The sequence below is a fragment of the Emydura macquarii genome, unplaced genomic scaffold (assembly GCF_026122565.2).
Source record: "Emydura macquarii macquarii isolate MOO-44397 ecotype Brisbane River unplaced genomic scaffold, CSIRO-AGI_Emac_v2 contig_1253, whole genome shotgun sequence".
In the NCBI taxonomy this organism is placed as follows: domain Eukaryota; kingdom Metazoa; phylum Chordata; order Testudines; family Chelidae; genus Emydura; species Emydura macquarii.
In genome coordinates this window covers 17,511,429-17,525,533 of record NW_027131390.1, presented here as the reverse complement: position 1 = coordinate 17,525,533, position 14,105 = coordinate 17,511,429, and the positions used below count along the sequence as shown (strand labels likewise).

The 14,105-nt window shown below is 44.5% G+C and overlaps 1 protein-coding gene across 3 annotated transcripts in view; it reads left to right on the top strand.

Moving 5' to 3' along the window:
- AMOT (angiomotin) overlaps positions 1 to 14,105 on the top strand; it is an 81,475-nt gene that overhangs the window by 48,277 nt on the left and 19,093 nt on the right. For all 3 annotated transcript variants that reach the window (XM_067548244.1, XM_067548246.1, XM_067548245.1), the window contains 2 exons: positions 2,339 to 2,431; positions 7,235 to 7,380. In XM_067548244.1, coding sequence (XP_067404345.1) covers positions 2,339 to 2,431; positions 7,235 to 7,380 — 239 coding nt within the window. The remainder of the gene's footprint in view (positions 1 to 2,338; positions 2,432 to 7,234; positions 7,381 to 14,105) is intronic.

The window sequence follows — 14,105 nt, the reverse complement described above, 5'->3', positions numbered from 1 at the left end:
AAAAGCCAAAACTTTATCCCAGGGTATAATCCTGGGCCTATTTGTCATGCTGTATTCTAAAAACATTTTATTCAAGTGCCAACGTGAACCTATAAATGTTGACACTCATGTCCTGTCCAGTGAGCCTCTTGCACTGATGGACACACGGCAAACTATCTGCTTTTCCTGAAGGTTCTCAACATTCCTTATCAATCCAGGCAGCTCTTCCTTCAGACTCCCCTTTCTCTTCCAGGGCAAGACGCTGTCTGTATTTTCTTAGTAGTGTCTGGCTCTTAGTAAGAAGTCACAGCAGTACAGCGGCTGGGAGTTGAGACTGTTAGTGAATGGTGTTCATGCCTAGATTGGCAATGGTTAAGCATTTAATTTTCAAAGGGAGAACACGGGCTGTAGTTTTAGAAACATAAACTCAGAATAATTTAAACTAGTTGTTCAGTCTTTTCTATAAATGCCTTCTGGTCCCCCCATGTGTTATCTGCTGTCACTGTCCTCATAGTCTCTAACTGTTGAAAGCTACGTGACTTGGGGAAATATTTTATGCCTCAGTCTAAAGCCATATGTGTTATGTCTACACTGTGTTTTAAAATCACACTAGCAGCCATTCTCACAGCCTGGACTGCATCTCCAGCTGGAGCTTGGGTTCTGAAATCTTCCCCCATCCCTAGGCTTCTGAACCTGAGCCCCAGCCAGAGACCAAACCTCTGCACAGCTGTTTTTAGCACTGTAGTGTGAGCCTGCGTCTGACAGCCTACGCTGTGAGACTCACCGGCGTGTGTTTTACAACGCAGCATAGACTTACCCCATAGAGCGCAGCATTACCGTGGGGGGGAGGGGGTGCCATACAGAAGCTTGTAAGAAATAAACTCTTTTCCTAGCAAATCAAATATATCCTATGCAGTTAATATACATGTCCAAAGACTGAGCTAGCCTTTGTGAGCTCTGCTGTTTCAAGACCCAAATGTTGATGTACTTACTATTAGGGCAGAAGTCCCCAAACTGGGGGGCCAAGGAGAAACGTTGGGGTTGCGCGGCAGGGCCTGGGCGGGGAGGTAGTGCCACTCTGCCCCGAGCTCTGCTTTGGCCCCGCCTCCCAGCCATGGCTCCGGCCTTGCCTGCTAGCCCCAGCTGCCAGCCACAGTTTCCAGCTCAGCCTCTGGCCCCACTCCCAGCCTCGGCCACCGGGGCCCTGCTCCTGGCCGCAGCCCCGCTCCCAGTCTTGGCCCCCGGGCTGCTGCCACCTTGGCCCCAGGTTCTTAGCTGCTGTTCCCAACTTGGCCACTGCGGCCCCACTCCCAGCCTTGGTCCCTGGCCTGGCTGGGGCCATGGCCTCAGCCCATGGCCTTGGCGCCTGGCTCCCAGCCGCTGTTCCCGACTCAGCTCCTACCCACCGCAGCCCAGACTCAGCCGCCGCTGCCCTACTCCCAACCACAGCCCCCTGGCCGCAACCGTGGCCCTGCTCCCCGCCCCCTCTGGGGGTGTGTGGGGGATATGGATGGGCGGAAGGGGGGAGAACAGTGATGGGGGGTGACCTAAAACGTTTGGGGACCACTGCATTAGGGCTATTCATTTTTCTGAAAAGTCAGGTAATCAGAGATCAGAGATGCTTTTAGTTTTCCAACTTCTGCCCTGAAGATTTATTGGAGGGATGTGAGAGAATTACATATCCTTGTGGAAGTTGATTTAAAAAAATAGTATCCTTTCTGTAGGTTTTTGGAGCCATCCTATATTATTTAAAAGAAAATTATATCCCTAGTATAAAATTCCATAGGATGGTTCAACACTCTTGTGATTTAAAAAAAAAAAAGTTTTCTAAACTCTTACATGTTATAGAACTTTGTAGAGACAAGGTGGGTGAGGTAATCTCTTTTATTGGACCTACTTCTGTTGGTGAGTGAGACCTGAAGAAGAACTCAGTGTAAGCTCAAAACTAGTCTCTCTCTCCAACAGAAGTTGGTCCAGTAAAATATATTATCTCACTCACCTAGTCTCTCTAATATCCAGTACCAACACAGCTACAACAACACTACATATATAGATTTTTAGAGAAATTTCTGTAGAATTCTATTAGCTTCATCCTTCTTTGAATTCTCTCAAATATTTTCACAATAGATAAATAGTTTCCAGAAATAGTTAAATAGCATCTGTAAGTGTAGCGAAAGTAACTGCCCCTTCAGTTTCTGATCCAACTCTTTGTTTCAGATTGTTTAAAACCATGAGTCCTTTTATAGAACTTGTTTTTATACATGTTCAGAGTACATGCAACTTACTTAGTGAGTTCTAAGAGCATTTCTGAAAGTTTTTCATTCTCTTGTTGTTTCTCCTCTTAAAAAAAATCCTGCAGAGCGTATGGAGACGGCCAACAAGCAGCTTGCTGAGAGAGAATTTGAGGGATCGGAGGACAATCGGAAAACCATCTCTCAGCTCTTTGCACAAAGTGAGTCAGAAGTTCGTTGTGGTCTAGGAAAAACGTGCCACTTAGACTGGGAAGCATGTGCCAGTCAAGTGGTGTTATGTACTCCATATCAGCCTGTCTTGTCATGCACTGAGAATATTTCTGTGATGTAGGGCACATTAGAGAGTCTCTGAAACTACCAGGGGAAGAAGAAGTTGAATTCAGGTTTCTCCTTCTGTCAGCACATAAAATTCATCTGCTGATGTATATGAAGTGGTGAGATAATATCTCCAGGGATGCTGGAACAAACCCAAAACAATCTGCTTACAGGATAAATTCTATCACTGGATGGTGAGGGTCCTTAACATCAGAGCGCTTCCATAGGAAGGATGACGTTCTGGATGCATTTTGTGCCCTGAAGATGTGTTTGGGCCTGATCCCTTACATGAGCAAGGGCTTGGACGGGAGCCAGGGCACACGAGGAGGAGCTGAGTTGGAATCATGATTATGGATCCCCCATTTATTTCCCTCACAGTTGCCAGTTGACATAGTCAATTTAGCAAACATGCTGGCAGGGAGAACTTTCCATTTGAAAATTCTGCTATTCTGCTAGCCTGGGCAGAGATACCCAAGGGTCATGACTTATGTCCAGAGCAGTGGCTGCATCATAGGGCAAACCAAAATTACAGGTGTGAAATTTTGCCTTTCCCCTGTACTGAAATATCTTGAGGTTTATGGCAGTGAGTCAGCCTTCCTCCTTATTCCGTGATGCACTCCACCCTTCTGCAATGCTTGCTTCTCTCCAGTTGTGTTATATAATCTGAAGGGAAAAAAATTGCAAAATAGAGAGGAATTGCTGTGGTGTAATACACTGCACTTCTCCTTTGCAGTGTTGAAATCACACCCTTGTGCTGTCCCCAGCCTACCCCCGTTCACTTAGCTTGTTCATGTTGTGAGTATGTGGCTTTGAAGTCACAGGTTAAACTGTCCGTGTAAATCCCTGAAGGTGGCATTTGGAGGTCTGCTTAGTTGTGAGATTAGTTTAGTTTGGTTTTTAAACTGGGTTAATAGACGTTGAGATAAAAGTAAAAGAGGGAGAAATGCTGTGTTTTATTGCTTGATAACTAGAGGTGTACCACCGCTCATGTGAGATGTCTGTCTGCATAAATTATATAGACTGGACCCTGTTCTCACTGAAGTCCGTAGCAAAACTGCCATTGATTTTTGGGAGCAGAATTGGGCCTTGTATGTGTGAATCTGTAGGTTACGATCCTCCAGGCTGTGATTTAAACCTGCAGTAGGAGCTGATGATATCCTTGGGGGATAGGAAAGAATCACCTAGGGAAGGGCAGGTGGTGTTGCTGCTCCCTATTGTCCCATGGTGTTTCTGTCAGCAGGTCAGCTCGAGGTTGCAGTCAGGGCTCCATAACAGCTGTACTGGCAGAGGCTGCCCTGGGAATGTGCTGCATTGGCACGCGTCTTCTGGGCTGCCCTGGCCATGCTCCCTCCCTGTGTTTTGGACTGCTCTGATCCCCTCACAGAAGGGAATTTGTAGCTGCTCTATGCAACTAGGACTCCGCACTTGGAAGAATGGGAACCACTCTGAGCCAGTCGATCTATTTATACACTGGTACACACCATACACAGTCTACACTAACAGCTGAAGTCTGGTATCTGTTTTTCAAAGACTTCCGCTGCTTGTCCTCATTCCTTTGCCTGGGATGTTAGTTTTTGGAATGCAGTTTCTCTGGTGTCGTCGGTGCCGGATGTGGATTGCTCCCGGGGTGCATTCTGTATCTATGTATTCTGAAACTGAGTTAATGTTACTAGTGCAGGTGATTGGCTTCTGCTGAGGACAGCAGTGACTCTGCAGAAAACGCGTCAGCTCAGCACTCTTGCTTTGCTCATGTATGGGTTTGCTTTACATAAATATTTGCATATTTCCCCAGCCCTGATTTTATCCTGTTTACTTCTTCTGAAGGCAATTGCCCTGTGAATGAACATGCAGTGTAACTGCACAGATTCTAAGGCATTCGCAAAGTCCAGCTCTTGATGGATGGCAAACGAATTGGAGCATCCAATGAGCATGGAGTCGATTCCAGTCCATCTTCTTTTGATTTGGTTGTTCCCATGGTGGGGTGACAGCGTGTGCATTTGCTTCTGGCATTTGTGGTGGTGTGTAAATCTGGACATCACCCGTTGCCCTGCTCGGACACCAGTAGCATGGCTTAGATTCTCAGAGTATGAATTGGACCTGCTAAGACTACAATTGACGGCAAAGGGAGATACAGTCAGAACTGAATTTAATACTGAAATAAATACTTTAGACGACAGAGGATGCAGAGGTGCAAAATTGAACCAATAGCCCAAGTGTTTCTGAAAAAGATTTAAAAACCTGACGGCCAAACTTGCAGTCCATGTGCCTCATTGCTAGCAGCATGAACTGAGCCAACTAATCCCTGCATCAAGAGATGAGAAACCATCAAATAGCAATGTTAAATATATAAATAATATAAATAAACCCAAACAATTTAATAGATTTTTAAGGCCAGAAAGGACCATTATGATCATCTAGTCCATAGGCAGGGGGTACGTGGTGAAAAATCCGGTGAAGGGAGGTGAGTGGCAGCCGCCGACTTCTGGGAAAGCCAGGTTGCACCTGCCTACTTCCCGCCTAGTCCCAGCTCCCAGCTGAGAGGTAGACGGCAGCTGCCCCAGTCCTGGGAAGCTGAGCAGCAGCCGTTGGCTTTTTGAGAAGCTGGGTGGCAGCCGCCCGGTCCTGCCCAGTCCCAGCTCCCAGGTGGGAGCGCAGTGGCAGCCTCCTGCACCTTGCGAGCTTGTGAGGTGGCTGCCACCTGCACCCCGCCTTTAAGCCGAGAGACAGCCTCTTGTGCCCCAGTTTGAAGACGGGCAGCAGCTGCCTGCTGCTTGCCCACATCCCCGGATCCCAGCCTGCATGGAAGCCTCCTCACCCCAGCTTTGAACAGGTGGCAGTCACCCACCTCCCGGGCTGGCAGCCAGATGGCAGCTGACTGCAACTTACCCAGGTGGCAGCTCCCCTCCTCAGCTCAAAGCCCGGTGCCCAGAAAGCCAGGTGGAGAGCCCAACAGTTTGCCCAGGCCTGGAGCCCGGCTTTACCGGCAGGCTTACTTGTCAATTTCACCGCTCTAGTTGAGCAGTGAAATTGACAACTATGATAGCCCCAGATTTTACCAGTATAAAAATGTTAAGAGGGGCCCACACAGTGTGATTTGCCCCAGGCCCACATCCCCCTAGGGATGGCCATGTGGAGTGCTGCTATCCACTCTGGTGGGCCGCTAGTGCCTACTCATACCTCACAAGTTCCCATCTGTGTGAGGAGAACACCAGGTGACCCCGCCATCAGGCCATAGTGATTGGCTGGCATTGATCTTTGCTCCTATATGGAGGAAGGGGAGGAGGAAACAGGGGAGAAACAGCAGGGAGTTTTGTGATCTGCCACAGCCACACAACACTGCAGAACGCAGAACTCTCCTGCTTTACGAGAAATACAGTCGTCCAGCAGTAAAGGGGGAAAAGATTGTTTTTCTCAGAGTGGAAAATTGAGTGTTGGGGTACTTATTAAAATTTTCAGAAGTTAGGGGGTACTTGCTACTTAAAAGGTTGAGAAACACTGGTCTAATCCAGTAGCTCTCAACCTTTCCAGACTGCTGTACCCCTTTCAGGAGTCTGATTTGTCTTGCATACCCCAAGTTTCATCTCACTTAAAACTACAGTACTTGCTTACAAAATCAGACATACAAAAATGTCACAGCACACTATTACTGAAAAATTGCTTACTTTTCACCATATACTTATAAAATAAATCTACTGGAATATAAATATTGTACTTACATTTCCGTGTATAGTATATAAACAAGTCATTGGCTGTATGAGATTTTAGTTTGTGCTGACTTTGCTAGTGCTTTTCATGTAGCCTGTTGTAAAACTAGGCAGATATCTAGATGAGTTGATGTACCCCCGGAAGACCTCTGTGTATCCCCAGAGGTACATGTACCCCTGGTTAAGAACTACTGTTGTAGTCTGACCACCTGTGCAACACAGGCTTTAGAACCTCACCCAGTAATTTCTGCATCAAGCATCAGTTTTGTATCAAATGTAAATAACTGGCAAGTCCATTCAGTGCTGATGAATGGTGCTAGGTGAAGCCTCAGAAGGTGAATTCCTTATGTAACCAAAGCATGGGCACAACTGGACCAGTGACAGTGCAGGCCAAGGTGCCTCGGTCCTGACCTGGGGCTTCCCTTTTAAGGGCGACAGAGGAGAGATGAGCTTCATTGCTCAATCGTTTCCTGATCCATCTGAAAATGCCAGCAAAAGGGGGCCAGTGGGGGTGGTGCTTCAGTAATGAAAACGCTTGCCCCTGAGGAACTGAACTGAAATCAGTGAGCACTCACAGTATTTATTTATATTTCTGTATTTATGGATTAATTTAAAAGTGTTCTTCTCACAGAATAGGGAGTCACAACAGCTCCCTTTGCACCCCTGCTATCAGCCAGCCACCAAGCAGTGATGTTACCTGGCTAGCTTGTTTTCTGATTTTAAACCAGTGAGCTAGAGATCAAAAGGTGTTGCATCCCCTTAGCCATCTATCTAATCAAGATAGGATAGATTACCAGCAATCCATCTTTCTGTCCCTCCGTATGTAGAGAGGGGTCTGCCATTTCCCGTCTTTGGAGGTCAAGCAGCTGTCAGCAAAGACCCCATCCTCCTTAATCACTGGTAGAATTTAGGGGAATGCCCCACGCCTAGTAGTCTGTGAAGGAAAGCTCCATCCATGTTACATTTCCCACTTTATTTCTATAGATAAAGAAACACAGAGGGAGAAGGAGAAACTGGAGATAGAACTAACTGCTGCACGCTCCACCAATGAGGATCAGCGCAGGCACATTGAGATCCGTGATCAGGCCTTAAACAATGCTCAAGCCAAGGTGGTGAAACTGGAGGAAGAGGTAAGGTCACTGGTACAGAGAAATTGGGGTAGCTCAAGGTACATGTTAATGAAAGTGAGCATGGCAGTGATTTGACTTTTACAAACTGGGTAGGAAATCTGCTATCTTTAAAGCTGTATCAATTCAACTTGTGTTGGTTAGTTAACTTGGTTCAAAAACTGAGTGTATATAAACCATAAGCCTGGATTTCCTTAAGGGCTTTCAACCTTTGAGCAGCAATGTTTTATTTTCCTCTTGTTTTAATTGATGATAAAGATGGGATTGAACTGAAATCCGAACACCCCCAAAATTAGGGGGGAACTGAGGTCAGGATGGGCTTTTAACTAATAGAGAATAAATCCGTTGTTGAGCGTTCCACTAATGCTGTGGTGGTGTTCTGGTACAGAGCTATACTAATCACTGTGTATTCCTTATTCATAGTGAACTGGGTGGGGTTAATAAAAGAAAACAATTTTAAAGACATAATTTATTTTAACGATTTTTTTTTAATAAACAAACCTCGACATTCTGTTTCCCAGTGGAAACATGCCTGTGTCATAAAAAACCCTCATTATGGTTGGCAAATGGCAATCTTTGCAGACTGTTACGATTCCATTTATACAGCGCTGTTTGGTCGGTGTGCACTATCTTGTTGTTTTGAGTGTGCCAGCCGAAAGAACCTCTGTGCTGAGGAATTACAGAGTACAGGTACCTACAAGAACAGCACTATATAAACAGGAGCCATGCAAGTGCTGTGTGGTCACTGCAGCTGGCATGCTTCGTGGAATAGGAGGGTTTTTAAATTCTTCTTAAAGGAGGGGATTGACATTTCTGAGACAGAAGGTATGAAGATGCAGGGAGTTGAAGGAATCAAAGGGGGATGTTTAGGGAAAGGCTTTAACAAACTCTAGGGGTTGTGGGAGGAGAGGAGAGCAGAGAGATAGGTGGGCGAGGAGTCACTTGGAGAAAAGGAGCTTCAATTTTACACAGAATTAGAGAGATTAAGGATTGAATGGATGTGGATTATGAACTCCCCTATGAACACAAAAGAGGCTTCTTGCACTCTGGGATTGAAGTACTCGCGTGGGACAGTGTGGGGAAAGCTGGTGCTGCTGTCTGTTCTGTAGATAAGCAGAGGAATTCAGACTTAGGGGCTGTTGATCTAGCTTCTTTCACCAGCACTAACTTCACACCAACGCTGAATTAGGCCTTGTGTATGCTCAGGAGAGTAAAGAGTTGTCCAGTGTAGGCTAATTTAAAATGAGAGATGCAGATTAATCTAGGACTTGATCCTATAAGGGCAGTGCTACGCTGCCGGCAAAATTCGGCGGCAGTCGACGGGAGTTATGCAAGCTATTCAGAGTAGCTTGCGTAACTCCTGTAGACTTCATTACTTCCCTTTAGCGTGCCATCTCCACTGTGCTGCGCTGACGGGAAATGCTACATGTTTTTTGGAGGTGGTTTTAGTAGATTGATTTCTGGATCAATTGAGCGGGTCTTCACTGTCACTCAATCGATCTGGAAAAATCCATCTGTTGGTGGCGAATTTGCTGCTGTCAGCGTGTACATAGCCTCAGGTGCTGAGTACTCTGGCTCTGATCCAGCAAAGCACTTCAGCACATGCTTAACTTTAAGCACATGAATAATTCTTGCAGGTTTGAACCCCTATTTAGATTCTGACACTGCTTCCGTCATTGTGGCATCTTAGTGCCTGCAGATGAGTAATATATAAACGTCCACGTGTTGTATTTCTAAAAAGCCATCCTGTCTTAGTAAGAGATTTGTGATATGCTGCTGTTTTATAAATATTCTGCCAATTGATTTTTAAAAAAAATAATACATGGGATATATTTAATGATTCCTGTTTTTAGGTAAAATGCACTATTGTCTAGTAGTCTGTATGAAGGTTTGTGATGGTTTTTATCCAGCTGTTGCTTCAATCTAGGGTCTACAGGAAATGCCACCTTTCCTGTTGTAGATAAATATGGAAGCTTCTCAGCGAGTGAGCAGGAATTAACTGTGAGAATTGCTTTCTTTAATAGAGGTGTGGGGGGAATGGAGAAAAAATGACCACTCTTTGTAAGTCTCCCAAATCACTTTTCATTAAAATACTTTAGGATCATGAAGCATTTGTTGCCTCATGGGCACTAAACTGTGAGGGCTCCTCAGATCCTTGATCTGCTCTTTCAGTAACTTTCTGAAAGAAGGCACAGGAAACCATTCTGTGCTCAGAGTAACCATTTGAAAAGGACTCTAAATGTCAGGCTATGTGGCATCCAGTGACCAGGATATCTGAACAATTTGTCAATGATTTATTTTATTCCTGTGTGCTTTATCTGAATAGGCAGCCCCCATAACTGTCAGGAATTTCCAAATTAGTGCTGCAAAAAAGGGTGGAGTTAGTTATGCTAACGCTTGGCAGTGGCCCTGGTTCAAAGCCTGAGGGATGTTGTGTGTATATGTGTGTATTTCAGTTGTTGCATCCTGTAGTGTGGGGGGGGGGGGGGGGGGCTCTTCCTTTTTGGCTTCCTACTCAGCAGATTCTCATCCTGCCTAATATCTATCAGATCCTTTTAAAAAAATAGAATTCATTCTAGTTTAGGTCGGCACTAGAAACTCTGTGCCACTGAACTTAATTTTTGACTTGCAATCAAAACTAAGGGATTCTTTTCTAAGCTCTGTTACTGACTCAGTGACATGGGCAAGTCACCTAACTTTCTGTGCCTATATATTCCTCATCTATAACATGGGAATAAAACTACTTGCCTACCACATGGGAATGCTGTGAATCTTAATTGATATTTCTATATTGTTCTAAGATCAGGGAGAAGGGGTTATATAAATGCTAAGTACTGTTAATACTGAGAAAGCAGCCCCCTTGGAGTTCTCCAAACACATTGTGGAGGCTGCTAGAGCAGCAGAAGGGGACGCTCACAGAGTATTTTCCTGCACTGTTAATTGTAGCTTGTGTTTCTTTAAATAAAAGTTTAAAATATGCTGCAATTGAAATTAAAATTTAGATGGTGTGGGTTTATTTCTGTGACATAGTAGAGGTATTATCGGATATTTAAAGGGAACTCCAAGCAAATATGTCTACAAGTACCCAGTGTATGTCTGCGTGTATCATGTGCTGTTTGCCCTTCACTGCTTCTCTGTGATTTAAAAATTATTTTAGGTGGTGTTTATCATCCATATTTTTTTCACGTCAGAAATAATCGGGTTTTCATTGTCCTCCCTTTGCAAGAGGGCCTCAGTAAGATCTCCAGGGAGGACCTGAGTAGCAGCTTGTAATGTCAACTGTGGCTTTCCCTCCTCCTGATGTCCACCTACAGCGGAGCCCGTGGTAGCTCTGCACTGCTGTGTATGAGACGCAGGCCTGACTCAGCCCGGCACTTAGGTTCCTCAGTATGCGGTAGGCCAGGGGCATATATATAACAAGATAGGTAACCCATGGAGAAAAAAGAGAACCCCATCTTTCTGTGCTATGAACCTGTGTGTTTATCTTAGGTGTTTATAAGGCCCTCATCTCTTTGATAGTTAAGGATTGTGCTTTTATTTATATAATGTGCATTTAAAATAAAATGTTACTACTCAACGTATCTGGGAGAAATCTTCTTGTTGTATTAGGACTGCATCATGCCGTTGGTACCTTCTGTCACACTGATTTCAGTGGGGACTCCTGCTTAGTAATCAGTGGTCTGAGAAGACCAATTGACTCACCAGGACAGGTTTTGAAAGGAGTTCAGTTCCCACTGGGTTCTTGGGGTGGGAGCTGCTGGGTGCTGAACGCTTGAAATTCTGTCCTGTTCATTGCGGTGCCTAAGCAGGTGCTGAGCTCTTTGGAAACCTGGCTTATAGTTTGCAGCAGTATTTCATGCAAAATGTGTCTTGTTTAGGCTTTAGGTGCAAATTAGTAAAACCTTGTTAAACTCCTGATCAAAGAACCTCTGTGTTTTCCTGTGGCTCTGGCAGTCTCATTAAGGAGAAAATTTACGTAGTGTAGTTAAGGAAATGGCTGGCACTAGTGAATGAACCTTCTTCCTCACTGTTGTCTCAGGATGATCAAGAGCACAGTTATTTTGGTGGCTGCCACGGGGATCATGGGAAAGAATTGCTGGCTTTTTTGAGATGTTGAATTTAAAGAAGAATGGGCTGGCTGTGGAACAGCTGGCATATGCCAGTTAGCCTAGTTCTTTCCTTTGCTTGAATGAATGTCTGCGAGATGGCTGAGCGAACTGTTAACCCTTGCTATGCTGTATAGGGTTATCATTATTTTTTTCCGGCATGTCAGGAATGAACAGTGGAGGTCAGACTGGGAGACAGTTTGCTCTAGCAGTTGGAGCAGGCACCTGGACTCCTGGGTTCTGCTGCTGGCTTTTGCCACTGACATTCTGTGTGATCATGAGCAAAGCACTTGCATTTCCTTTACTGCATCTATTTCTCATCTGAGCATATCAGGGTGCAGTACTTGCCTCTCTCCTAGGAGTGTTGTGGGACTGAGGGGTTTAAAGCTCTTTGAGTGAAAACGTGCTATTGAAGTGTGAGTATTATAGCATTGAGCCTGAGTTGGCTTCGTGTGTACGTTGCAAGTGTAGTGGCAACATTTTTATATACAGTAGGTGATATATTTCCAGTCAGTTTCCCTCTTCCTTCTTTTTTTAGGCCTCATTGCTAAGTGCCAGAGGTTCACAGTAAGGGTTGAGTGATTACAGTGTCATACCAAATCCATTTCTAGGGCACTGTTCAGATGGTTCATAAAACTAAAACATCTTTTACATGAATTCTATGTACCTGAACTAAAATACAGGCTGGCTGTAAAATATCTTGCAATCCCAGCTGGTTAATTTTGTACTACGGGCTTAATACGACTAGCAACTAAAGAAGACTTTTCATCAGCTCCCATTGTAGGAGTCGGTTGTTTGGGAGCATAGATTCCCATCCTGCCCTCAATTTCATTGTGGAGGTTTGAGTGGTCTTGGTGCACAGTATGCAGGAAGGTGCGAGGTGGTCTAGAATTTGTTCCAATATAGGTCTTTTCTGGACTAAGATTTCAAGTTGCGGTATTAGCATGTGTTGGGCAACATACTAATTTATCAGGCTTTAAGAGTCTACTCTGGGCAAGACACTGTGCTTGTAGGACATACTAATCTGGCTGAGTTAAAATTAACAGAGTTGCAGAGGCTGCAGGACTGGCCATACTGTCCAGAGTATCTCTGCGTACCAGGCTGGCAATATTGCAAGAGGAATTGGTCTTAGCTGGCTAGTGCTGTGCCCAGCCACAGCTGGTGATAATAGAGGGAAGGGGTCATCAGCACTGCTTTTATAAGTCTTATTTTAAAAAGACGATTTTAAACTTGTGGTTTTCAGTTTCTCTGTAAGCCAGTCGACTCGTAACATTCTCTTGATGAAGGGCCACACTTCAAGCAGTCTGCCACATTTTCCCCCAAAATGTAACTTTATTTGAGTATAACTTTCATCCCCTTGGCTCCACCACTGAACAGACCCATAGCATTACAAATGTCTCGAGAAAACAGTCCCAAAGTAAAGCAATTGCCATTAAAAGTACAGATGATTAGATAACACGCTCAATTTACAGTATAAAGGAAAACCACCTCCTCCCAAATTTATAAAGTACTTTGGGAAGAACCATGGAAACAAAATTTGAAGGAAATGTTCTTGGCAAAGGAAAAGCTTCTAGAAGAAGACATAGGATGTTACAGCCATCAAATGTGAACATAAATCAAGTACCACAGCTAAGGTAGCACAGTTTTTCCCGGTTTATCTACAGAGTAGGGGAATAATGTGCTATTTCTGATTACATTGTGGGCAAATGTTGAAATGTTGACTTCTTAATGGTATCTGCTGTATTTTATATGCTGTATCCGAGAGGTCTTTCATAACAATCACTTTTAAAGGAAATACTTTATTTGCAAATATTGTTCATGCATGTGTGTATGGCAATGGGAAGGAGAGAAAGGTGCTTTTACATTTTTTTCCCTGAGTAGTGTGTGCATGTCATTAGTGACCTGTCCTTCTGTAATGATGCAGAAATAGCGTTTTTACTGCTGCATTTCTAACTCTCAGTTTCTGCCTATTAGTAATTTTCCAGAGGTGGCTTTGAGGCTTTCACACAAACAAATGGAGAGACAATATTATGACATTCCCATGCAGTAAACCCTGCTCCCTAGTAAGAGGATAGCATTACTAAATTGCTTCAGCATGAGCATTGCTGAGGCCAGTGGAGTCTTACTGGAACTGAATTCAATCAGACTGAATCCGACAGGAATATATTCCAAGTGCAGAGAGAGAGAGAAGGGTGAGTTAAACACGCTTGCTCTCTTTTTCTTACTATGTTTCGGCAATAGTGAGCAAATTCCTGTGGGGAAACACGTTTTTCAGCTGCATCCGAACTGATTCAGCTTTAGGATAAACCCATTATAGAATCAAAACACACTGGATATATTTAAAAAAATACGCTGATGATCTCAAAAATGGTGGGTGGGAGGCAAGCAGATGCTGAGGAAGGAGTGTTACCAATTTGCAGCAATAATGCTATCCAAAACAAAGAGGGTAATGGCTGGAGTGTCAGATGGCTGGGAGGGTTTCTGAATCATGATGGTTACGCAGGATGTCCTCTCCCAAAATCCTCACCGAGTAACTCATCTGGAGCAATGCATCTCTTTTGCAGGGGAGGACTCTTCCCCCCCTTTCTCCTGCCATTGCTTTCTGGGCTGAATTTGCTCTGT